The sequence below is a fragment of the Microcaecilia unicolor genome, chromosome 5, assembly GCF_901765095.1.
Source record: "Microcaecilia unicolor chromosome 5, aMicUni1.1, whole genome shotgun sequence".
Lineage (NCBI taxonomy): Eukaryota > Metazoa > Chordata > Amphibia > Gymnophiona > Siphonopidae > Microcaecilia > Microcaecilia unicolor.
In genome coordinates, this window is record NC_044035.1 from 343862743 (window position 1) to 343890204 (window position 27462).

Here is a 27462-nt window from a genome sequence, read left to right on the forward strand (position 1 = left end):
TGTATTTTCCAAATATTTGTACCTGTAGGCCACACAACACACACACAACACACACACACACACACACATTTTTAACAAATGTCCTCTATTATCAGTCAGTGTGGTATTCATACTTTTCTAACCTACTATTAAAAATATATTTCTAAGGTAGAATATTTTCCACTTACCTACCACTATGGGGATAATTTTATAAACATTTCCTGCACATAAAGCCCAGGTTTACTTGCATGTGATAACGTGATCGACAGACAGGCACGGAAACCTCACAGGCAGAGATGAGTATAAAGTCAAAAGAAAACTTTATTGGTGGAAAATAATGAAAGCAAGACAGTCTGTTCTTTTCACAGACTCACTTTCTCCTTGGCAACAATCACAATTACTCCCTTCTCTTAACATTTCTAGCTTCTTCAGTCAGTGGCGTCGCGAGGGCAGCTGATACCCGGGGCGGGTCACCGCTGCGCACCCCCCCCCCCCCCGGGTGCAGCGCGACGCACCCTCCGTAGCGCAACACCCCCCCGCCCGCCCGCAAGAACATACATGGAAGGCGGTGAGGGGTGGGCGGGAGGGCCAATCCGCCGAGTGCACGCCGCTGGTGGGGTGTCGGCGCCTCGCTGGTTCCTTGCTCTCTCTGCCCCGGAACAGGAAGTAACCTGTTCCGGGGCAGAGAGAGCAAAGAACCAGCGAGGCGCCGACACCCCCCCAGCGGCGTGCACCCGGGGCGGACCGCCCCCCCCCCTTCCTACGCCACTGTTTTCAGTACAGTTCCAACTACTCATCCGTAGGTCCAGGCCTGGCTCCAGCTAGGATGCTGAGTATCTCGGGGTCTTCACAGCAGTCTTCAGTTTCTCTTTCATGTACTCCCTGGGCTTTTACAGGGTGCAAGCAAACCTCTGAGCTATGGCCACTCTCCACCTCCCTGGGACTCTACCCCAAACCCAGTCACTCTTTAGGGAGGGTTCCTTCCCTTGGAGCCTCCCTCCAGAAGATCTCTGCTTTCAGGATCGCTCTCAGTCTCCTGAATCGGGACCTCACTCCTTGAGACCTCTTCTCTCAGGGCCTGTCCTGGAGATCTCTTGTCTCGGGCCTCTCTGATGCGCTCTGCTCCAGGGCATTTGACTGCCATCCGGCCTGAGCCCTGCCCCTCTGACTCAGCCTCAGACATGGCAGGTTTAGTGCCCCCTGCTGTAAGGTGGTAAACTGCAACCTCGGTGAGGGAGTGTTCTTAGGAACACCTGCAGCTATACCCCTCCCTCCCTCACAATGCATAAAAATGCTTTTATAGAATTACTCGAAAATCCAAATAAGCTGGAGAGCAAAAACTATACAGAAACTAAGCAAAGTATTGAAATTTTCTTTAGAATTGACTCAAACTCAAAAAGTACAGAAGATCCGGTGCGTTTTTTTCTAGCAAAAATGGTGCCAGTACTCAAATGCCAGGGCACCCTTCAGGGGTGAAGTGATCACTGAGGGATCCATTCCACAATAGCCAGGCCCCCTGCAACCAGTCACAGAATCTATGACAAGGCAGAATTGGTGTGTAGACCCTCAGCTCTTTCATTAAAACATGGGGACCATGGGTCAGTTTTAGCAGACAATAGAAAAGGTGCCTGTACTCAGTACCCCCAAGTACTCCCTCAAAAAAAGCCCTGAGAAGATCTAAAAATTTAACAAAATGAAACCAACAGCCTGGGGTGCGTATAACAATGGCTAACCCCTAATAACGGCTAATATCACTGGTTTCAAATAGTCCTTCGAACCCAACTACAAGGAAAACAACTCCAATGGAGAAAAAAAAACCCAGAGGACCAATTATATCTTCAAACCATGTAATATAATAGAGTCAATATTATACTGAAAAGATCCACAATTTTAAAAAATGCAATATGTGCACAGATCGAACTCCAAAACTTAACTTACCCATCCAGGTGGTCATCGCTGTATCCAAAATCTTCAGGCATCCAACTGGGAGTCACTTCAGGATTTTCAACTGTGACACTATGCACTATCCTCAACAGAGGAGACCCCCTGTTTCATATCTGCCTTAAGAGGACTATAACAGAAGAATTTTTCAAACAAAAGAATCTTTTTGCGGCATAGTAACATAGTAGATGACGGCAGAGAAAGACCTGTACGGTCCATCCAGTCTGCCCAACAAGATAAACTCATGTGTATACCTTACCTTGATTTGTACCTGTCTTTTTCAGGGCACAGACCGTATAAGTCTGCCCAGCACTATCCCCTCCTCCCAACCACCAGCCCCGCCTCCCACCACCGGCTCTGGCACAGACCGTATAAGTCTGCCCAGCACTATTCCCCGCCTCCCAACCACCAGTCCCGCCTCCCACCACCGGATATGGCACAGACCGTATAAGTCTGCCCACCACTATCTTTACCTCCAAACCACCAACCCCTCTTCCCCCCACCTGCTCCGCCACCCAATTTCGGCTAAGCTTCTGAGGATCCATTCCTTCTGCACAGGATTCCTTTATGTATATCCCACGCATGTTTGAATTCCGCTACCGTTTTCCTCTCCACCACCTCCCGCGGGAGGGCATTCCAAGCATCCACCACCCTCTCTGTGAAAAAATACTTCCTGACATCTTTCCTGAGTCTGCTCCCCTTCAATCCCATTTCATGTCCTCTCGTTCTACCGCCTTCCCATCTCTGGAAAAGGTTTCTTTCTCCGTTGGAGTTATTTTCCTTGCAGTTGGGTTCAGTGGACTTTTTGAAACCAGTGATAGTAGCTGTTATCGGGGGTTAGCCATTGTTATAGGCACCCCAGGCTGTTGAGGTTTCGTTTTATAGAATTACCCCACAGGGTACGCATATATCGGTATTTGTGGTGACAAGATCAAGAGTACTTCCACATGAGCTGCATGTAGGTGTGTTCTGGGTTGGAATTCAGGCAGAGTAAAAAAAAGTATGTGAGTTCTTGATAAAATATGTGTGGCCAGGAAGATTGTCCAGATGCCTTCTAGACCATGTAAGGAGGTTGGAGGGTCTAAGCAGCTCAGGAGGAGGTATGGGGCCAGTCTACATTCCCCACAAGGCCCTGAGAGAAGGGATCGGGGTGGTAGGTCCCAAAACCCGGTATGGCCCCCACGTGGAAGGGAGGGGGAAAAGGACTGGAGCGAGCAGCTGCTATGGCAGGAGAGGGCCAGAAGGGGGAGCAGGAATGACAAAGCTCAATACCCTTGGGTTAGAAATCAGCAGTGTTGCCAGGTGGGCGGTTTTACCGCCCAATTGGGCGGTTTTCCGCGACCCGCCGCGGGAAATTTTTGCCCGCGGCGGGTTGCGGTTTTTTGGGCTCCTTTTTGGCTTCGGGGCGGTTTTTTTCGCCGGCTTTTGCGGTTTTTTTCGCCGGCTTTTTTCGGCCGCGGTGGGCGGGGTTAATGACGTTTCTGGGCGGGGTTAGTGACGTGGGAGGCGGGGTTAGTGACGTGGGAGGCGGGGTTAGTGACAGGGAGGCGGGGCCGATGACGGCGGGGGCGGGGTTGATGACGGCGGGGGCGGGGTGATGACGCGGGGGCGGGGGTGTCAGGGGCGGGGTTTGAGTTTGGGCGGGTTTTGGGCTGGATTTTGGGCTCCTTTAGGCTGGAAAAAAATTTTCCACCTGGCAACCCTGGAAATCAGTACAAGATTCCTTCCACCTGGGAGGGGGAGGAGGTCTCCAACCAACATCCTAGCAGAGAAGCAGAGTTAATGGAGTGTTTGGAGGAAGGAGAGGCTGGAGAGACCAACACACCAGGTTTGGAGGAGCCAGTTGACATGGACTGTAATTGTACTTTGGGGCAGAGTTGCAGGGACTGAAGGCAGGGGGTGGTCACAGGAGTCAATTAGCTGTGTTGTGGGCGGTGTACTGCCATTCTGCAACCACCCAAGCGGAAAGACTTTTAAAACTGAAACCCAGGCTGTTGAACTGGGGGAGAACTTGGATTTAAAGGGAAGTTTTTTTCTTGTTGCTTTATTTTGGAAACTGAATGGAACTTTAACCCCTTGAACTAAGATTTTGTGGAGGAGGGGAAATAAACTGTTTTAAACTAAAAGCTGTGTTGTCTGGAAGGACTTTGTTTGTGGACTGCTAAAAGGAGCCTAACACCCCTGAAGGTTTGCTACCGGGATTACAGTTATTACAACCAACTTCTCATATACATCCCCTCCTCCCTTGCAACCTGTGCAGCCGCACCTTCCGCACTCAGCTTGCTATGGCCTTCAGCTGCCAGTCAAAAACTTAGAGAATTTTCAGAATGAATTTTGAGCCCATGGAGTGGGAAAGAGACCCTATGACAACACATAAACACCTCAAGGGCCATCTGGACTTGCTAACCCTAGATGTGTTTTTTTGTGTTGTTTGTTTTGTTTTGCTTTTTGGCATTCAGAATGAAGAATCCATTATGTTTACCCACAGTTCTCTTGAATTCGATCACTGTTTCTGTCTCTGCCATCTGACCTGGGAGGCTATTCCATGCATCCATTACTCTTTCCATGAAGGATATTTCCTGTTCTCACTCCTGAGTCTATCCAGTGGCGTAGCTAGGTGGGGCACCAGGGGAGTGGCCGCTCCCCCAAAGCGGAGTTCTGCCGGCTCCTGTTTTTTTCTCATCGTGTTACATTGAAAATGTGCGCCGGCAGAAGTCCACTCTCGCGCCACTTTCGCTCCCCCCCCCCGTTCCGTCAACCGCTTCTGAGTCTACTCCCTCAGAGCTTCACTCTATTACTTCTTTTAAGTAGGGCAAAATGGTACGGTGACTTCTCTCCATTCCAGGATTGGTCGTTACTAAGCTATGGAGGAGAAGATAGAAGTTCTTCATTTCTTCAGAAGCTTCTATGGAATTGCACTCAGGCCCAGATGCCCTAAGATCCCGGTTAAGAATCCATCTGTATTTTCAAATCGGTAAAAATTACCGATTTGAAAAAATAGATATTTTCTCAAAGAAAATCACATACAAATGAGCTGATCATTGCTTTTGCGAACAGGGCTCATTTGCATGCGATGGGGGGAAGCCAGTTGGCCAGCTGAGCATGTGCAGAGCAGCCAATTGCTAAGTGTGGCTGCTCTGCGCATGTCACAGGCGGCTTTCATGCATGCATGCATGTTTTCCATTTGGCTGCCTGAACCACTGGTGCCTGCTGCTGGCCTGTGTGCCCCGTTAGGAGAAAGTGATCTGGACAGCCCCCACCTTGCAAAAGTTTGGCTGTTCTTTGGAGTTTCCCCTGCTTCTGCCGAACCTTTTCCTGCTGAGCCCATGCAGATCTCACCCACCCCCATGTCTTCTCATCCCATTGCAGCAGTGACTAGGACCCCACTTTCTTTCCAGTACCTTTAGGGCTTGGGGAGGCTGCGTTTTTTAGAGTTCTTATGCTGAATTCCTGAAGGATTACTTGAAAGGTTTTGTGTCTTGCTGTGGCTCAGCTGGGGTTAAAGGCCTTTTTTCAGTGTTTGTCTACAGTAGGCGGTTTGAGGAAGTGGGGAAAAAAAAGAAGAGCTGCTCTGCGAGGGTCTGGATGATTCTGACGGGCTGAAATTCTTCCCTCCATCCCTACCCTCCACTGTTCAGCTGTCACTCTAGGCAGTACCGACAGCTCCTGACCTCCCATTAAAATTTTGACGGTAAAGGTAGGGGCTGCTTCTTGCATCGGGTCGGAAAACGACTGTGCATCGCTTTGCATGCACATTTGTATAGTAATTGGCTCATTATAATAGCTTTGCATACAACTTTTCATTAGCTGCTACCTTGACAGAAAAATAGCTCAGAGAACCCCTTTGTTCATGTCTTGCTTTATTCCTTGCTCGCTAAACTGGCTAGAACTGGTATAAAAACCACATTGCTTGCTCGTTAAGTTTTGTGCATCTGGGCCTTAGACTGGTCTTTGAGAAGCGTGCTAAGGGCATTTTGAGATGGGCCTCTTTCAATTGAAAGAAAGCTCTAGAACAAAGGGACGTAGGATGACGATGAAAGGGGATTGACTCAAAAAAAAAAAAAACTAAGGAAATATGTATTTATGTAAAAGGTGGTGGATGCATGAAATGGCCTGCCAGAGGAGGTGGTGGAGACAAAGACTATATCTGAATTCAAGAATTAATGGGACAAACGGTGGCATGCCTAGGTTGGTTGCCACCTGGGGTAGAACACCTCCTCCTCCAGGCACATCATCCCCCTAACCTCCCTCTTCCAGTCAGTAAGGGGGTGCATTGAGTAGTCATGGAAACGCAGTCTACAGGCAGCTGTTGGCTCTGTGGGTCTCCTGCCACCTCTGATGCCAACTTCTTGTTCTGGGGCAGGAGACCTGCAGAGTAGACAGTCGCTCCTGTAGATTGTGGCTCCATGACTGCTCAATGCACCCCCTTACTGCCTGCATCTGGGGTGAACCACACTAACCACCCTACTCTTGGTTCACTACTGGGGACAAGGAAAAAGCATCTTTGAGGGAGAGGAAGGGATTGTAGAGCTTATTTGTTGGTATGGCTAAGGAGACTGAATAGGCTGTATGGCCTTTCTCTGCCATCATTTTCTATTTAATTTAACATTCTATTCCAGTGTATTTCACAGTTCAAGGCAGATTACAAAATTATAACTGTCTAATCCATTCATCTACAGTAGCAACAATTCAGTTAATCAACAAATGAAAATATACATCATGCATAGCAATAAAGCACCTTCAGAAAAAAACTTGAATGCCTTGTCAAAGCAAGAGTAAAATAACGTGGCAGTATATAAAAATGTCATTCCTAATAAAACAGTGGCAGACAGCTAATATAAGAATATTTCAGACAAGCATTGATTTCATCCTCAACCTTAACCCCTGACACATGCAGTAACCATGGGAGTAACTGAACTATGACCTCAACAAATAAAATAATTACAAAACATCCAGTCCAGTTTAAATCTAACACCGTCATTACTTTCTTTTTGGAACCAACTAAAAGCATTTATTTTTCAGCAATCTCGGAGTCATTTTCGACTCCTCCCTCTCCTTCTCTGCCCATATCCAGCAGACAGCTAAGACCTGTCGCTTCTTCCTGTATAATATTAGCAAAATCCGCCCATTCCTCTCTGAACAGACCACCCGAACCCTCGTCCACTCACTCGTTACCTCTCGTCTTGACTATTGCAACCTTCTCCTTGCTGGTCTCCCGCTTAGCCACCTATCCCCCCTTCAATCTGTCCAAAATTCCGCTGCACGTCTTATCTACCACGTGAACCGATACTCTCATATCACCCCTCTCCTCAAGTCGCTTCACTGGCTCCCGATTCGCTACCGTATTCAGTTCAAGCTTCTCCTAATGACCTTCAAATGCACTCAATCTGCAGCCCCCCACTACCTCTCTACCCTCCTCTCCCCCTATGTCCCCACCCGTAACCTCCGCTCTCAGGACAAATCACTCCTATCTGTACCCTTCTCCACCACCGCTAACTCCAGACTCCGTCCCTTCTGCCTCGCATCACCTTATGCCTGGAACAGACTCCCCGAGCCCATACGCCATGCGCCCTCCCTGACCATTTTCCTTACTCAAAGCCCATCTCTTCTCCCTTGCTTTTGGCGCCTAACCACCTTCTCCATTCATGATACCTACACTGACTACATAGTTTGTTACCTTTAGATTGTAAGCTCTCTTGAGCAGGGACTGTCCTTCCACATGTTTTAACTTGTACAGCACTGCGTAACCCTAGTAGCGCTATAGAAATGCTAAGTAGTAGTAGTAGTAGATATATTAGATGATGTTTTATTTGACAGCTGATGATTTATATTGTTTTATTTTGTTATGTAACAAACTTATAACCCACCAATTCCCTCAAATTGAGATTCAAGGTGAGATACAAAAAAAAAAAAAAGAACCTAACAAACATGTCAGGAATTACAAAAAAAATAATAATGAAAAAGTATAAAAATCTAATACAACTAATCTTAACACGAAACATTAAAATAAATAAGTCTTCAAAGCTTTACGAAAATAAAAATAGCATTTTATCAAAAGAATGAGAAAATAATGCCTTAAATGTGACTGATCTTGTTGTGGGAATGACCAAAAGCAATTGATTCCTGCTCTTAGTTGTCCCAATAGAACATAAATATACGAGGCAAACCCTAAGAGCAGTTTCCTTCCAGAATTTTAAATACTGAACATAACACCATAAAACTGCAGACTGCCCAGAACACAGCGGCCAGATTGATATACAACAAAACAAAATATGTTAATGCTACACCTCTTCGCCTGAAACTGCATTGTCCCACATTACCTTCAAACTTTGTACTCTAGTTCACAAGATACTCTACGGTGATGCCCCTGGTTATATGATTGGCCTAATTGATCTACCAGCCAGGAATAGTATCAGCTCATCTTGTACCTATATGAATCTTCACTATCCTAAATGCATTGGCCTTAAATATAAGACGACTTACGTGTCCAATTTCACCTATTTAAGTAAGCAAATGTGGAATGCATTACCAACAGCAGTGAAAACGATACATGACCATCCACAATTCAGGCGAACTTTGAAGACCTATCTGTTTTGTAAGGCCTACCCTGTTGTTTCTGATTAGCAACTTCAACACTGCGCTGATTTAAAAGACACTGTTATTTCTTATATCTTTGTCATTTATTGTTTCCATTTACCCCTACCTTCCCTTACCCTGATTCCATTTGTATTTGTTTAACATCGACCGTATTGGAGCTCCCAAATACGGTGACTTGTAAGCCACATTGAGCCTGCTAATGTGTAGGAAAATGGGGGATACAAATGCTGAAAATAAATAAATAAAATGAACACTGGCCTGTACAGGTAGCCAATGCAGCCTGCCCATCAAAAGAGTCACATGATTGTTTTGAGACTTGCTAAAAATGAGTCTGCCAGCTGAATTTTGAATCAATTGAATCTTATGAAACAATCTAGCAGTTACGTCTAGGTATGAAGAATTACAATAATCCAGCAATACTAGAGCTGAAAGTTGTACAATAATTCTGAAATGATCTGTAAGAAAATAAGAACGTAAGAGACGAAGCTGACTTTCTGACTTAAGCTATTAATCTGAGGATCCGTAGTTAATGAAGACTCTATCCCCCAAACCTTAGATATCCTTTCAGTTTTTAATTGAAAGCCATCACTAGTTTGAATAGATTGAGGAATATTGGAATGTTAAGAGTGAATCGTAACATTCTAGTCTTATCAGCATTGAGCTTGAAATGAACAGAGGTAGACCAGTTTCTAATCTTCCTAATACAATGGTTGACGACAGAAGAAACAGAACCCATAACCTGAGTTATAGGAACCAACACAAAAATGTCATCCGCATTGGAAAATATTAATTCAGATTCCAAGAGATTTCTCCGAGCAAACTCATGTAAAGATTATATAAAAGAGAGGAAATAGGGGAACCTTGAGGTACCCTACAAGGGGGTTTCCATGAAGAGGAATAAGTACCATCTTTCAGCATCACTGTTATTCAGAAAGGATGCAAACTCTTACTAACCCCATTCCAGAAAGTCAGCCTAACAAAATATTGTGATTTACTGTGTCAAAAGCTGCAGAGATATCAGACTGCAACAAAATTGCCTCACCACCTCTGTATAACACCTGCTTAACCTCAGATGTTGACAGCAACAAAGTTTTGGTGCTGTGAAAAGAGCGAAATCCATGTTGAGAGCTAAGTAATAACGCGTATTCACTTATAGAGTTTGAAAGTTGCAATCCAACCACAAACTCCACCGACTTAGTGAGAAAAGGAATATTTGTGATTGGCCTGAAACTGGCAGTTTGAGACAAATCACAGTCATGTTGCTTAGGGATTGGAGTTAAGACAATACTAACCATCTCTTCAGGAAACCAACCCAAGCTTAAAGTGGTATTAACAAACAGAGCAAGCCAGTTCAGCAAATCAGATGAAGGGGATCTCAATAGATGAGATGATAAGGCAGTATATTCAATGGACGCCCTGACCTGGATAATCTGTTTATTAAAGGACTTAAAACCAGGGGCGTAGTCAGACAACAGATTTTGGGTGGGCCTAGGCAAGAAGTGGGTGGGCACCAAGTGTTCTCATCCCCCCCCCCCCCTACCACCACCACAAAAAAATATCTCAGCTGGTGGGAAAACACTCTTTCCACCTTGGCAGTCTGCAGCAAGCATTCGCTGAAAACTGAGTATGTTCAGGTGCCCTTATTGTGGAGAGTAGCGTTTTTGTTACCATCAGAGGGAAGTCTTCAGGTGGTGGGATCCCCACCAGCTACCACTAAACGTGTGCTACTGTTGGGTGGGCCGGAACCCTAAGTGGGTGGGCCCTGGCGATGGAGAGACATGTTCAAATCTAGGCCATATCCTATCAACTGGAGCATTTTCTATATTAGAATAATCAGATAATAGATCAATGTTCCAGGCTATAGTCTCAGTAGAATTCGGGAAAGAAGAGTAAATTATTTATTTTAGAATCAAAATACTCAGCTGGTAGGTCCAGCCGAGGGCTGAGTTACTGTAGAAATATCAGGACTTTTCAGTTTAAATGCAATATACCAAATAGTTTCCATAAATTAGGGTGTTCAGTGCCCACTAAGGTTTACTAATAAGTTCTCCTAGCTGAGTTCAGTTTTAATTTATAAGATTTTAAAGTTTGCTTCCAGCTAAACCTCATCAATTCATTTTTAGATTTTCGCCGTTTACACTCAATGCGGCAACATTCCTTTTTTAAATCCAACAACTCAGCAGAAAACCAAGGGGATTCAGGTTTTTTTTTGAAGATCTAATAACACGTTCAGGCGCAATTTTGTTTAAAATTTGTGGTGTTGAAGATTTCCAATTAGATAAGAAAACTTCTGGGTTAACATCGGAGACATCTAAAAGAGGTATCAGCTGAGACCAAAAATCATCAACATCAATTTTACCTCTACCCAATCATGTAGCATTGTTATTTTTGTTTATATTTTTTGATGTTTTATTTTGTTTATATGTAATTGGAATGTTGCTTGTGTGGGTTTTTTTTGTTGTTGTTGTTGTTAGCTGCCTAAAGGGTCCTTTTACTAAGGTGCGCTAACAGATTTAGCATGCACTAATGATTAGAATGCACTAACTGATAAGACAGCCTTAGGAATATAATGGGTGTCTTACCAGTTGGAGAGAGGTGGTTGAGAATAATGACTGAACTAGACCCTGTTAATGCTGCTGTATGCTGTGGTTTGTTTTAGAAACAATGGGGGAAAGGGTAGGGAAACTAATTAATAAAGTTAGCTTTTCAAAATTCTAGCTGTCTTGATTAATAAACCTACCTTACCTCCTTTAAACCCCAACCTTTAAATCACAAAAGCACAGAGTACAAAAGATGTTCACTTAACCAGAGAAATGTCCTCTTCTCTCAGAGCTTCTCAGAAATACTTGTAAAACAAATAGTAACATACATAGTAACATAGTAGATGACGGCAGAAAAAGACCTGCATGGTCCATCCAGTCTGCCCAACAAGATAAACTCACATGTGTTACTTTTTGTGTATACCTTACCTTGATTTGTATCTGCCATTTTCAGGACACAGACCGTAGAAGTCTGCCCAGCATTAGCCCCGCCTCCTAACCACCAGCCCCGTCTCCCACCACCGGTTCTGGCACAGACCGTATAAGTCTGCCCTCCCCTAGCCTCGCCTCCCAACCACCAACCCCTCTTCCCCCCCACCGGCTCTGCCACCCAATCTTCGCTAAGCTTCTGAGGATCCATTCCTTCTGCACAGGATTCATTTATGTTTATCCCACGCATGCTTGAATTCCGTTACTGTTTTCATCTCCACCACCTCCCGCGGGAGGGCATTCCAAGCATCCCACTACTCTCTCCGTGAAAAAATACTTCCTGACATTTTTCTTGAGTCTGCCCCCCTTCAATCTCATTTCATGTCCTCTCATTCTACCACCTTCGCATCTCTGGAAAAGGTTTGTTTGCGGATTAATACCTTTCAAATATTTGAACATCTGTATCATATCACCCCTGTTTCTTCTTTCCTCCAGAGTATACATGTTTAGTTCAGCAAGTCTCTCCTCATACGTCTTGTAACGCAAATCCCATACCATTCTCGTAGCTTTTCTTTGCGGAGGAATAGCCCGGCCTAGTAAAACAAATAGGAAGAAATATGTTTTCATGCAATGAATAGTTCAGTTCTGGCGCTCATTGCCAGAGGATGTGGTAAGAGTGCTTAGGCGTATCTGGGTTTAAAATAAAAAGTTTGGACAAGTTCCTGGAGGAATAGTCCATAGTCTACTATTGAGACAGACATGGGAAGCCACTTCTTGCCCTGGGATTGGTAGCATGGAAGGATTAACCGATTAAGACACAAATCTGATTGTAGCACACAGAATGTTATATATTATCATAAATCCCTGTTCCCTGATGTACATAGGGAAAACAATCAGAAAAAAACCCAGAATCATTGAGCATAAATCTAATATTAAGAGATTATAAACAAGATGCTCAGCTGGTACAACATTGGAATTCCTTAGGGTACTCCTTAAATGAAATCAAGTTTTTTGTTTTCAGACATATTGGGAGAACTTGATGAGGTGGTGATGCTGATCCGATCTTGTTACAGGAAGAACGGTGCCTTATATTTGAGTTAGATACAGTAGCCTCAGCGGGCCTCAACAATGAACTTGATCTCACTGTTTTATAGGGACATCCAGCATTTTGATTTCAATATGTTTAGCTGCTCCCTGGACACAACCCCCCCCCCCCCCCACTCCCCCATATAATAGACTTAGAAAACTTCTGGAAAGTTGAAAACCTGTAGCAGATAGCAGAGCCGGTGGTGGGAGGCGGGACTGGTGGTTGGGAGGCAGGGATAGTGCTGGGCAAACTTATACAGTCTGTGCCAGAGCCGGTGGTGGGAGGCGGGGATAGTGCTGGGCAGACTTATACGGTCTGTGCCAGAGCCGGTGGTTGGGAGGCGGGGCTGGTGGTTGGGAGGCAGGAATAGTGCTGGGCAGACTTATACGGTCTGTGCCAGAGCCGGTGGTGGGAGGCAGGGCTGGTGGTTGGGAGGCAGGGGTAGTGCTAGGCAGACTTATACGGTCTGTGCCAGAGCCGGTGGTGGGAGGCGGGGATAGTGCTGGGCAGACTTATACGGTCTGTGCCAGAGCCGGTGGTTGGGAGGCGGGGCTGGTGGTTGGGAGGCGGGGATAATGCTGGGCAGACTTATACAGTCTGCCCTGAAGAGCACAGGTACAAATCAAGGTAGGGTATACACAAAAAGTAGCACACATGAGTTGTCTTGTTGGGCAGACTGGATGGATCGTGCAGGTCTTTTTTTGCCGTCATCTACTATGTTACTATGGGGCTCATTTTCAAAGCACTTAGCCTTACAAAGTTCCATAGATTACAATGTAACTTTGTAAGTCTAAATGCTTTGAAAATACGCCTCCAAGTAGGTTAGTGTATATCCCAGGTGTTGTAATTGCATAAGATAAATTCTGTTCTACAATGTGGTGCTATATCCTTCCAGTTGACTTAATGCTATGTTCTCTGAATGGAAATTGTGTAGGAAAGTTCATGTGAACTGAAGAAAAAAAAATATATGAACAAACTAGCACCTTACACATTCATCATAGACCGAAGCTGTAAGTGCTTATTCATCATTTTCCTGCATTTCCATTTTTAGAACAAAAAGAAACCTTGATTAGTTTTGATTTATGAGAACAGAAGTTTCCAAACCTGATCCAGCAGCTGTGACTTTCCACAATTAACATTCTTCAACTGTGTCTGCGAACATTGAGTTATATTTAGCTTACCTAGACACCGAAAGACATAAACAGGATGGAGTTGGTCCAGAGAGTGGATGCTAAAATGGTCAGTGGTCTCTGTCATAAAGCATATGGGGACAGATTTAAAGATTCCATGCAATGACTTAAAGATCTTAGGGATCTTTTTACCAAGTTCCGGGAAAAAGGGTCCTGCGCTGGCGGCAGGGGCCGTTTTTCCTGTGTGCCAGGGCCCTTTTTACCGCAGTGGGTAAAAAAAAAGAAAGAACCCAGGCACACATGGCCATGCGGTAAAAGAACTCTTACTGCATGGCCATGAGATGGGGAGCCCTTACCACCTGCGGCCGTTTTGGGCCGGCAGTAGTCTCAAAAGAGCGAGCAGTAAGCCCGCATCATCCCGGCACCTAACTTTGAGTGCCCTTTTCTCCAACTTAATCTCCTGTTAATGTTTCATTATAATTTCTCTGGAGTAGGGACGATATAACAAAAAACGAGCTTGTATAATGGTATAGGTTAACCACGTAAACAATTTTAAAAAACGGGGTGAAAGACCTCAAAAAGTGGTGACCACCAGCTACAAAACTGGAAAGACAAACTGAATCTTACTGGTCACCGTTCTTCTCTTCAATCATCGGTCACAAAACCCCTCCGATCCAGCCAACGTGTCTATGTGCAAATCTTTTTGGTTTGTTTTATTTTCTTCTCGCTTTATGTGAAAACAACAAAAAATAATTTTTCAATCAGCAAATACTCTCCACCACAGTGCTATAGTCGTAGTTAGTAAATTCAACTTAACTGGCTGGGCTATGGCTGCGTGCAACTGTCCTAGGAAGGCATCGAGACCCGACGGACCCGTTTCACCGTGGGGCTTCTTCAGGGGATAATGGATACCAAAATCCTACATGCAGGTCACAGCTCGGCAGTAGCGGTAATGCGGACTTTTGATTCTTGTTATATTTTTGTGCTTTCACGGATTCTAAGCGAGCTTCCCCTTTGTGTCTGTTTCTAATGTATCAACAATCTTCATATCATCCCAAACACTAAAGAGTCAAATTTTAGAACTTCACTTTCTTCGTATAAACAAAATGGCCATTTTGTTTATACGAAGAAGTGAAGTTCTAAAATGTAAACCTCTTCCCTGAAGAAGACCCACGAAACCTGGCCAAGTCGGTAGAGGTTTAAAATGGAGATACGCTGCTGTTTAAAGTTTCTTCAAAGTTAAATTACCATATCCTATCTCTTTTGGAAAAAGATTTAAAAATATTTAAGAAGTATTTAAGAAGAAGTTTATTTAAGAAACGATTGAAAATAACAGGAGAAAACGGGTTGATCTATGACGAGGTGAACAGCACCATCGCTACAACTGCAAAGTTTTTTAGATTTTTTTTTGCTGTTATAAATTCTGAAGATCCCCGCCTACCAAAATATGAAGGAGTTATTAAGTCATTAAGTTATTAATGGGTACACTGTGAGAGCACGAAAAATGATTTGACTCTTTAGTGTTTAGGATGATATGAAGATTGTTGATTGATTTAATCCCCACACTTATCTTATATTGGTCCCTTTAAATTAGACTGTTTCTAATGTATAGCACTGCACATATCCAGCAGTACTATAAAGATATTTATTAGAGTGTTCTAAAGTCTGCACTGAAATTTTTAGCAGACTATGGTTGCACTTCTTGTCCTGTCCTCAAAGTGTCGAAGCTATCTTAGAAAGCAATTAGCCGAACCAAATTCCACTGCTGTCTCTCTAACCCTCTACCACTGAACATCTGCACTGTTTTCCTAGCAACACAGGAAAACAGGATTCTCAAAAATGCATCCTTATTACAAACGGGAACCATTCCGGTTTCATAAAGCTGGTTTTGCTCCTCATTGAGTTGGTATGATTCAGGCATCACAATGAATATTTGACTTGATCTCACTGTGGAAACATTACGGTTTGGGGTTGGTAGAAACAAAATAAGTGCATGTCAGGCTTGTTGGAATGTAATTGTATTTTACATGCATTGCCTGTCACCTATTATTTCTCTGTGATTACTCTGTGACCTCTGATGTGAATTACTTAGAGAGGTCACATAGCTATGTAACTTCCTGTGGGGGTTAGACACAGCACACACAGCACATGGAGCACATGGAGCTCATGATCTCTCCTAACCTGAGAGGATCTATGGTGGTGTGAGCATCCATTACCATCTAAGCACATGGAAGGAGCTGATAATACAAATGTATAGTAATATGTATATAAAAGCCTGTCTGATTATAATCTAACTACAAACTGTGAGTAAACAGATGTTTTGTTACTTCAACTTTAAAGTGACTCAGCAGTGAATTATTCAGGGGTGAATGAGAGAGAGATGAAGAAAGAAATTAACATTTCTAAAGCTGAAGCTGTGTGTACTAAAATCTGCTAATTATTTACTACAAATAATCCAACAAAAGGGTTACGGGCCCAGGGTCCAGGAATTGAAAAAGAAGAGAAATATTACCAGGCAGAAAAAAAGGCCACATTTTTCTCTTAAGTTTTAAAGGAAAGATTCAGTCTGTCTCTCTCTCCCCCCACACAGCAGACAGAAGGCTAAGAAAATGGCTGAGGGAAGAAATTCACCATTTTTCTATTCTCTCAAGGTGCCTAAATTAACTGAGTTTAATTATCGGCAGTGGGAATTAAGATTCATATGTCTCCTTCGAGCAAAAAGATTAAATATATGCTTAGACCAAGACAGAACAGCTGAAAATATGGCTGAATGGGACAATGCAAACTATTATGTGAAGTGCATGCTTTTGGAAGCTCTCTCAGAGAAACAAGCCATATTAGTGGAGGGAAAAGATACACCAAAGGACATTTTATATAAACTGAGAACTATGTATGCAACTACATATGCAAAGCAGCAACCAATTTGGTTGGCAGAGTTGAATGAAACCAAATTAAGGGATAAAAGTAAATGTAATGATCACATTATGCATCTTATGTCTTCATTTCAAAAGCTAGAACTTTCAGGAATTCCCATGTGTGATGCATTGAAAAGAGCATTTCTTTTTACCTCACTATCAAAGAAGTTTGATGTTTTTAGGTCTGTAAATGAGGCCATTGAAGGGCAATCTTTTGAGCAGGCAACATCAAAACTAAGGCAGGAATGCATAATAAATGATTCTGAGGAGATGTGTTCTCAAAGTCAGTCAGAGAGAAATGAAACAAATTTCTTGGCAAAGAACAGAGGAAGGCGGAGCTATGGGAAAACTCCACCCAAGGGCAAGCTGATTTGCTACTCATGTGGAAAGGAGGGACATGTATCTAAATGGTGTAAGGAAACACAAAACACTCCCTCTAGCTCACCTAAGCCAATGGAACTAAAGAATTTTCAAACCAGGAAATGTATGAAGGACAAAGATAAACACAAGGGCTTTCTAATGGCAGAAAAATCTTTGACTATGGTAAATAATAATTCAAATGAAAGTACTTGGATTTTGGATTCGGGGAGCACATGCCATTTAACCAATTGTAAGGATTTCTTTCAGGAAATGTGTCCAGAGGAAGGTATTCTTAAAACTGCAAACGCAGGGACTGCTAAGATCCAAGCAAAAGGTATTGGATTCTTAAAATGCAAAGTGTCTAATGAAGTTAAAGAAATTCCTGTAAGTGATGTCTTGTATATTCCCCAAGCAGTTTGCAATATGCTTAGTGTATCTACATTAGATAAGAAGGGATTTGCGATTCATTTTGAAAACAGTAAGTGCACAATCTCTAAAAATGATGAAGTGTATGCTGAAGCTTTTATGCATAATGATGTTTATAAACTGAGCATTTCAGGTGAAGCCTCACATATGGCGCAAGTAAGGAAGAATGATGGTAAATGTAGTCTGGAAATCTGGCATCGCCGCCTGGGACATCGTGATTCTAAGGTGATCCAGGATCTTTACAGTAAGCAACTGGCCACCGGCATTCAGATAAGTGCAAATGCTGGTAAAATGGAGAAATGCATAGACTGTGTTACTCAAAAAGGTGTGAGACCCTCATTTCCTGCATACAAAGGAAATAGGAGTAATAAAGTGCTGGACTTAATACACAGTGACTTATGTGGACCGTTTAATATCCCATCATTGGGAAATAACAGATTTGTGCTAATATTCTTGGATGATTTCTCTAGATATTGTGTGGCCTATTTGCTGAAAGAAAAAAGTCAAGTCACAGACATGCTGAAGAAATACGTAGCCATGGTGAGCAATAAATTTGAAAGAAAACCAAAGGTTCTTCAGACCGACAATGGTGGTGAGTTCACTTCACAAAGCATGCGCACATTTCTAGAACAAGAAGGCATTCAGCATATCACAACAGTAGCTTATACACCAGAGCAAAATTCTGTTGCAGAGAGAAAATTTAGGTCACTTGTGGAAATGACCAGATGTATGCTGTCAGATAGCAATCTCCCTAAAAGACTATGGGGGGAAGCCATTCTCACAGCAGTGTACCTACAAAACAGAATGCCAACTAAAGGCGCTGAGCGCACACCACATGAGACATGGCATGGTAGGAAGCCAAACCTGTCACACATAAGAACATTTGGAAGTACAGCATATGCTCATGTACCAAAGCAAAGAAGGCATAAGCTGGATTCCACAACAGAAAGGGGCATTTTAGTTGGCTATGCTCCAGGACACAAAGGATATAGAATTTTGAATCTGAAAACTGGCATTGTTGGCATAAGACATGTTACATATTTTGATGAAAACAAAAGGGTTGATAAAGGCTGGATTATCCCAGATGAGCCTTATCATCCAGAATATGAAACTAGAACCATAATAGACATGCCAGTGTATATAAATGCCATACCAAGGCAGATGTCTGAAAGCAACTCATCTGTTTCTAACGAGGAACAGGCAGAGGAAACAGACACAGAAAGGATCATTGAAGAAGACAGTACAGTTGGAGAAGGGGAATCAATTGGAGAAGAACTCTCAGATTTAGAGGATGCGGAAAGGTCAGACCAACCTGTTGTCAGACGCTCATCCAGGGAAAACAAAGGTGTTCCACCCCCAAGACTGTCTTACCTAACAAAGTCAGCAGAAGCTCAAGAGCCCTTAACATGGGATGAGATTGAGAAAATGCCAGCAGAAGAAGCTGCTGAATGGCATAAAGCTGCACAAGAAGAAATTGATGCATTGGATAAAAATAATACTTGGATTCTTACAAAATTACCTCCTGGCAAGAAAGCTATAGGATGCAAATGGGTATTCAAGTTAAAAAGGAATGCACAAGGAAAAGTGGAAAGGTATAAAGCCAGATTAGTGGCAAAGGGATATCTTCAAAAATATGGAGAAGATTTTGATGAAGTGTTTGCACCTGTAGTGAAACACACGACAATCAGAACACTTCTGAGCATTGCAGTCTCAAAAGGCATGCAAGTCAACCACATTGATGTGAAAACAGCATTTCTTCACGGAGATATAACTGAAGACTTGTACATGGAACAGCCAACAGGTTTCATAAATACAAAACAAAGACAGCTAGTGTGTAAATTAAACAAAGGTCTTTATGGATTAAAGCAAAGTGCAAAATGTTGGAATGAAAAATTGCATGAAATATTGACAAATTTAGGATTTAAGCAAGGTGAAGCAGATAAATGTTTGTACACTAGGTGCACAAATGGACAATATGCATACATTTTAGCTTTTGTTGATGATCTGCTCATTGCAAGCAAAAGTGAGCAAGAGTACAAGGACATTGTAAAGTGTTTAAACCACAATGTTGAGATAAAAGAACTTGGTAATGTGTCATACTATCTTGGTATAGAAATTGAGAAACAAAATGATGGTTCTTATCTTCTAAGCCAGAAGCAGAAAATAAATGAGCTTATTGAAAGTTTAGGTATGCAAGATGCCCAAGTTGTAAGCACTCCCATGATCACTGATTTTCTGAAGGATGAAACAGTAAGAGAACCTTTACCAGATAACATCCAATATAGATCAGCCATAGGTAAGCTTATATATCTAGCTACCACATACAGGGCTGATATAGCAAATGCAGTAGGAATTTTGAGCAGAAGGGTCAGCTCACCTACCAAATCAGATTGGACTGCAGTTAAAAGGATGGTAAGGTATTTAAAGGGTACCATTGATTGTAAATTAAAGATTTCAGCCAATAGTAATCCAAAACTAATATGTTACTGTGATTCAGATTGGGCAGGGGATCATTCTGATTATAAATCCACAAGTGGATATGTGTTTATGTATGGAAATGTACAAATTTCATGGGCCAGTCATAAACAAAGTATTGTGAGTTTGTCTTCTACAGAAGCTGAATACGTGGCCGTATCGGAAGCGTGCAGAGAACTGATGTGGATTGAAAAACTTTTGCTGGATTTTGGAATAGCTGAAAAGAGACCAATCCAGTTAATGGAAGATAATCAGAGCTGCATCCGACTGTCACAGAATGACAAGGTTCAGTCACGCACCAAGCACATCGCAACGAAATACCACAACGTGCGAGAGTTGGCGAAAGAAGGGGTCATCAGTCTACACTATTGTCACACCAGTGAGATGACAGCTGACATCATGACCAAACCGTTACCCAGAGAACATTTTGTGAATCTGCGTATAAAGCTTGGACTTTGTATGAATAAATAATTGCATGACAGTTATGCATGAGAAGGGGTTTGTTGGAATGTAATTGTATTTTACATGCATTGCCTGTCACCTATTATTTCTCTGTGATTACTCTGTGACCTCTGATGTGAATTACTTAGAGAGGTCACATAGCTATGTAACTTCCTGTGGGGGTTAGACACAGCACACACAGCACATGGAGCACATGGAGCTCATGATCTCTCCTAACCTGAGAGGATCTATGGTGGTGTGAGCATCCATTACCATCTAAGCACATGGAAGGAGCTGATAATACAAATGTATAGTAATATGTATATAAAAGCCTGTCTGATTATAATCTAACTACAAACTGTGAGTAAACAGATGTTTTGTTACTTCAACTTTAAAGTGACTCAGCAGTGAATTATTCAGGGGTGAATGAGAGAGAGATGAAGAAAGAAATTAACATTTCTAAAGCTGAAGCTGTGTGTACTAAAATCTGCTAATTATTTACTACAAATAATCCAACAAGGCTGAGCAGAGGAAATAAATGAATTGGAAAGTATTTTTTTTTTTGCCCCTTTAAATGATAGATTAATTTTATAATCCTCTCTGGAGCCTGGATGCTTTCTTGGCTGCAAATCATATTAGCTCTTAGCAGGAATTATTAAGTTTAGGAAGAGCTGTGCTTCTTAATACCATCATGTGATTGAGTCACATTCTGGTAATGAAGATGATGATTATGGCAAATACAAGTATTTATTTATTTATTTATTTGTAGCATTTGTATCCCACATTTTCCCACCTATTTGCAGGCTCAATGTGGCTTACATTGTTCCGTAATGGTGATCACCAATTGCGGAATAGAGAAATACATAGTTAAGATGGAGATGACAGAATGGGTTAGATATCCAGGTGAAGAAAAGTTCATTTTCGTGATGCGAAATAAAAAGGTATAAAATTAAACTTTAATCGTGATAAATCAGCTTGAACAGTCAGAAATAATACACTTACAGTCGTGAATAGATTTAAATACTGCTCTGTCCCCCGACAGCCTTGCACTAGTTCATAACGTGATCCTGAAATGTGTGCAATACCTTTACTGTTATTCCCAGTTCTAAGGACTATCATTGCTGCAGTTTCTCACTGCAAAGCTACTTGAGCAATGCACTGTGGGTAATGTAGTTCACAGGCAGTGCAACCACTCTTGCTTGGCTGTGTAAGAACTATTACTACTGGTTGCGAGGCTGCACAGATCTCCTCTCTCTCTCTCTGCCAAGCTTGGCTCCTTTTTTCTTCCTGCTATCATTTCCTGGTCATTCTCACTATCCCTGTCCTGGGAGGTCAGCCAGGTGTGACCTCTCCCTCCAATCGAGAACCGTCTTCTAGGATCACCCCTTGCTACCCGATGGCAGGCTCTGTTCCCATTGGCTTCTGTCTGCTCCTCCCTGAGCCCGTGTGAAGCCCCACCTCCTCTTTGTCCTTTCAGCCAGCAGGCTTTCTTTCACCATCTAGCCAGGGACATGGAGCGTGCATCATCCTATGTCAGACAGCTCTGTCCTGCTCAAACTCCCTGTAACGAACCTGGATTTTTACCCTAAATATATCTCCTCTCTAATGAGATATTGCACATTCCAGTCACCCAACTTTGAACTGTTTCTGCCTGCTCAACTATCCTTCCCTCCCCTGCAATATCGCTACCTCTCTTCAGATCTCCAACCCCAGCAACCCTCAGCTCAAGGAGTCTCTGTAACCTGAAGCAGCACCTTTGAACATCTGTCCGTGAGTAAATTATCTGTGATTTAGTCAATAAAAGAGACTTCATAGAATTAATCGAGACTTTGGGTGGTTGATGTGCCAAGGTTATACTGCATGATATTGAGGTCTCAAGTTACCAAGCCTCAAGAGTCATGATAAATACAGGTATCTTTTTTTTTTCTATCTCTATAGAGAAATACAATATATCATGTTTGTGTCACATTTCTGGACTAGAGTGGGACATCCCATATGGCTTCACCTCTGAGTCACCAGTTTGAATCCAATTTTTGTCAAGATTGACTAAAGATCATTCCAGTCTGTCAGCTGTTGCTTGGTCTATGTGAAATGAGTTGGTGGCTGTAATCAAGTAGGGGTGTCCATTCGGTAGTGTACCTTAAAAACTTAGGGGTCCTTTTGTTAAGGGGTGCTGAAAAATGGCCTGCAGTAGTGTAGGCATGTGCAGAATCATTTTTCAGCGCACCTATAAAAAAGGCCTTTTGAAAATTTTTGCAGAAAATGGACGTGTTTCCATTTTGGGTCTGAGACCTTACCGCCAGCCATTGACCTAGCGGGAAAGTCTTGCGCAGTAACCGAGCAGTAATGACCTAGGTGTGCCAAATGCTACTTGGCGCGTGCGTCCGATAAGCGTGGCCAAAAGTAAAAATTATTTTTCGACCACGCAGCAAAAATGAAATTCCCGCAAGAGCCACACAGTAGCCGTGTGGTAACTCCATTTTGGCACACATTGGGTACGCATAGACACTTACACAGCTTAGTAAAAGGGCCCTTTAGTGAGCACTAAATTGATTTAATGCACATTAACATGTTTTAATTCATAGGATACATCAATTAGCACACATTAAAAAATCATAATGTATGTTAGAATGTTTTATTAAAATGAATGTAGGAAACAAACTGACAAAACATCCAGAATGGTCTAACTACCCCCCCCCCCCTCCCAAAAAAAATGTTTGCCTTGCACATATCACTGCAGTCCAGTTCCTAGTGGTCAGTTGTCGGTAGCACAAATGGACACGTGTGTACGTATGTGTGCAAATTCCAAAATTATATCTAAGCACTATTGTGTAAACATATCTTACATAGCATGTATTTGACAGAAGGGTGTACACATGGGTGGAGTCTGAGAAGAGCATGGATGGGGCTCACACTTGCGTCCGTAACGTGTGGAGGGGCATAATTGAATGGGGCGCCCAAGTTTTCCTGAGGTCGTCCTCACAGGACGTCCCCGCGAAGGGGCGGGGAAACCCGTATTATCGAAACAAGATGGGCGTCCATTTTTCGTTTCGATAATACGGTCGGGGACGCCTAAATCTCAACATTTAGGTCGACCTTAGAGATGGTAATCCCCGGTTTTCGGCGATAATGAAAACCGAGGACGCCCATCTCAAAAACAACCAAATCCAACTCATTTGGTCATGGGACGAGCCAGCCTTCGTAGTGCACTGGTCCCCCTGACATGCCAGGACATCAACCGGGCACCCTAGGGGGCACTGCAGTGGACTAACTGATGCACTAACTGAACAAAAAAGCCTTTCCCTTCCCGATCCCTTAGCAATTCGGAAAGGAACAGGCAAGCATGAAGGAAATCGCATGCAAATGAGCTGTTCGCTGCCAGCGACCCCTAGTGGTAGTCTTGCAGTACTAATGAACTCCCATCTCACATTTCTTTTGTAAAATGGGCCTTCAAACCTCTTATTAAATTACCCTGTGCGTTATGCACATAAATGTACAGGTGGTGATAAGAAGATAGATACTTTGATGTAACCTGCATTTAGGCATTTTTGGAAGTGTAGTGTGGGTGGAGCTTGTGCACGGTTTATAAAACTGCATCCACAATGCATATTTATTTATTTATTTATTTTCTTTTTTTCATCCTTATATCCCACAATTATCCAAAAACAAGTTTCGGTTCAATGTGGCTTACAGATAAATGGGTTACATTGTTATTAAACATTTACAATCAGATTGAAACATTTGTTACATTGCAACTCAAGGAGTTCTCTTTGTTCAATCGTGCGAGAAGGGATAACACGACGGTGAGACACATCGCTTCAAGCATATGTATTGAATGCTACGCTTTGTAACTCCTGACACAGGCGATGCGCGCCGAAACACGGACCGTGCCGGGTCCATTTAAGGATTGTTTTCAACAAAATATATGAATATAAAGGTGTTCCCCTTTTTTTGAAGGCCCCTGGTACTTCTTGTTTTTTGTTCTTTCGACTTTGGTTTGTACTTTGCTCCCTCTCTTTGCTTTACATTGTTATTAAGCATTTACAATCAGATTGAAACATTTGTTACATTGCAGGGGTAGACTGACAATTCGGGCAACCGAGCAGTGCCCGAGGGCCCAGAGACTCTAGGGGACGCAGAGGCTCTGCCCAGATGCCCGCCACACCCTATAGCCCTCCCCGGTCCTACCTTTAAAGGCACGCCGCTGGTGATCTAGTGGTCTCTGCGGGGGGGTGGGGGGGGGACATGTTCTTTCCTGCCCATTGTGCCACTGCTATTCCCCCTGTCTGGCACCACTGTACTTTAAAAATGGTGGCCAAGACTCCCTGCAGACGTCTTGCGAGACTGTCGAGACCCGAGACACTACTGCGGGAAATGTCAGCCGCCATTTTGAAAACATGGTGGCACCGGCATGCCGGGGAAAAGCATCAGTGCATTGGACAGGAAAGAACATACTTCCCCCCCCTCCCCACCACCACCACTACCCGCAGAGACCACTATACCACCAGGGTCCTTCAGGTAGGACTGGGGCAGTGGGGGTGGCGGCTGTGGCGGTAGTTGGAGCAGCAGCGTGGCGGTAGGGGGTGTGTCAAGCAGCGGCCAGGCAGGGGTCACAGACCACTCTCAGTCCACCCCTGTTACATTGTTATTAAACACTTACAATCAAATTGAAACATTTCACCTGCATACGTCTCTACATCTGCTCTGAAGCAGGTGTAAATGTTTGCAGGTTTGGAGAGTCAACAATGTATCTTGAGAAAATATCCTGAAAGTAGGTGCTTACCTGAACTTCCAGCCTTGGCAACCTTATAAAATTACCCTCTATGATGTTAGTTTGAGGAGACACTGGTATTGCTCTACAAGGAAGAGCGGCACAGTAACTGAAGCATTGGGCTGAGAGCCATGAAAATTGGAGTTTATATTCCGTTACTGACACTCCTTTTGGCCACGGGCAAGTCAATTTATCTCTGTTTGCCTGAGGAGCCCACTGAGACTGTCAGCTTTTCAGAATACCAATGTACGCCACTGCTTTAGAAACGGGAGTTACGTTTCCAGTCAATATTGGATCCCTGGTCATAGGTAACGTACGAGAAAGCTACATCAGAGTACAGTTCCCTGAGCTATTTGCATCTAGGTCGTCTCGTAATAACCAGTTGACTTTTGTTGCACAATGTAATTCCTTTATCTAAAGTTGTTTACGCTCTTCCTCCTGCTGGACTCCTAATCTCCTGAAACTGTGTCCATTTCATTTCACAGGTTTTAACCAGCGATAAAACGGAAGGGTTAAAATTTCGACTGACTGGGAAGGGAGTGGATCAGGACCCCAAGGGAATTTTCAGAATCAACGAGAACACCGGAGAAGTACTGGTGACACGATCCCTTGACAGAGAAGCAGCTGCAAAATACTATGTAAGTGGGCAGAGAGAGAGAGAGAGCTGGCAGTGTTCATGCGGTTCGCTCTCATGATTGTTATTAGAAGGACTGCTAATGGAAATCCATGCCGAAGAACACCTGTTCCTTTTAAGCAGCTGGTGCTGAGCACCGTTCTTTCATTCTTGTATTTTGTCAGTGCCCGGCGCCGCTTTTCACGTCTTCAGAGTGTTTTGAGATTATAGTTTATATGAAAGCACTGTACAAGACCGAATTTTGCTTCTGTAATTGTAATATTTTGGGCTGGGAGCCAGTCTAGCTGTTTGTGGGTGATTATTGTAATCGCTGCTGCTATAATACTGGCTCGGAAAGTCAAGGACAAAATGGTTGTGTTTTGTACTCAAGTGGAAGCCAAACAAATGCTCAGACAGTTGGTCAAGTTGGGATATATCCAAGCTGTTTATGTGCTAACTCTCTGACACCCACCACAAAACATTTGTGGTCAAAAGAGTTTTTCTACTGGAATATCTCCTGCCCTTGCCCACCCCCTTCCCACTTCTCCATCTGCCCCAAATCCCTCTCTACTTGACTTCTCTTCCCTGTGCCCTTTCTTCTCCCTGTTCTACCTGCTCTCATCAACTTCTTCACTTAACACTCCACTGACTCTTTTTTAATCTCTCTTCCTCCTCTCTCATCCCTTTTCCCTGCCTTTTCTCTTCCTATCATAACTCCAGCCCTCTCTCCCTCCCCTTCTGAAACTTCTTGTCCTCCTTTTATGATCATTCCAATCCAGCTCTCTGCAGGGCTGCCGAGAAACTGAGCTGGGCCCATGTGCCCCCCCCCCCATGACCGCTGCTGCTGGGGCCCCCCAGGACCGCTGCTGCTGCCCCTCTGCATATCCAGGCCAGTGGCGTAGCTATGTGGGGCCAGGGGGGCCTGGGCCCCCATAGTTTTGGCCCTGGACCCCTCTGCCGACGACCCTCTCGACCCCCCCCTCCCACCGCCAACCCGACGTCGCCTGCTTTTGCTGGCGGGGGACCCCAACCCCCGCCAGCCGAGGTCCTCTTCTTCCCGCAAAAGGCTTCCTTAAGCTCTTTGAGCAGGGACTGTCCTTCTATGTTAAATTGTACAGCGCTGCGTAACCTTAGTAGCGCTTTAGAAATGTTAAGTAGTAGTAGTAGTAGTCTGACGTGTACATGCAGGACGTCAGAAACAGAAGGAAGCCTTGGGCGGGAAGAAGAGGACCTCGGCTAGTGGGGGTTGGGGTCCCTCGCCAGCAAAGGTAGGTGACGGCGGGTTGGCGTCGGGAGGGGGGTCGAGAGGGTCTCAGCCATCTGTATTTCAGAATCACTACCAGGCACCATGTAAGTGCTAACTACATTAATCAGTTTAGAATGGTTGGGAGCCTTTTGCACATTTAATTGACTGTACATATGTATGTAGCAATGTAGCAATGTAGAAAAGCTGCTACCTGCACAAGCAGTGGTGTGCTGGAGCAGGCTCTCACAGGCTCGCAAGAGCCGGTTGTTAAGTTTTTAAGAATTTTGGGAGCCGGTTGTTAAAGTAGGGCCCTCCATGGCTACTTTAACAACTGGCTTCCAAAATGTGGGCTTGGGCCCCCTGCTGAATTCTCTTTTACTTTGCTGGTGGGGATGCTGAGCCCTGCCAGCCAAGTAAATAGACTGCTGCTGCTCCCCGCTCCTTGTTTCCAGCTCTGAACTGCAGGCTGGGACTTCTCCAGCATTTGTGAGAAGTTTCAGCATGCTGCTCAG

At 43.7% G+C, this 27462-nt stretch overlaps 1 protein-coding gene across 1 annotated transcript in view; it reads left to right on the forward strand.

Moving 5' to 3' along the window:
* The window catches only part of LOC115471367 (cadherin-13-like), a 1126129-nt gene that overhangs the window by 409260 nt on the left and 689407 nt on the right, over positions 1-27462 (forward strand). The window contains exon 5 of the mRNA XM_030205064.1: positions 25577-25729. Within this exon, the coding sequence (XP_030060924.1) occupies positions 25577-25729 (153 nt within the window). The remainder of the gene's footprint in view (positions 1-25576; positions 25730-27462) is intronic.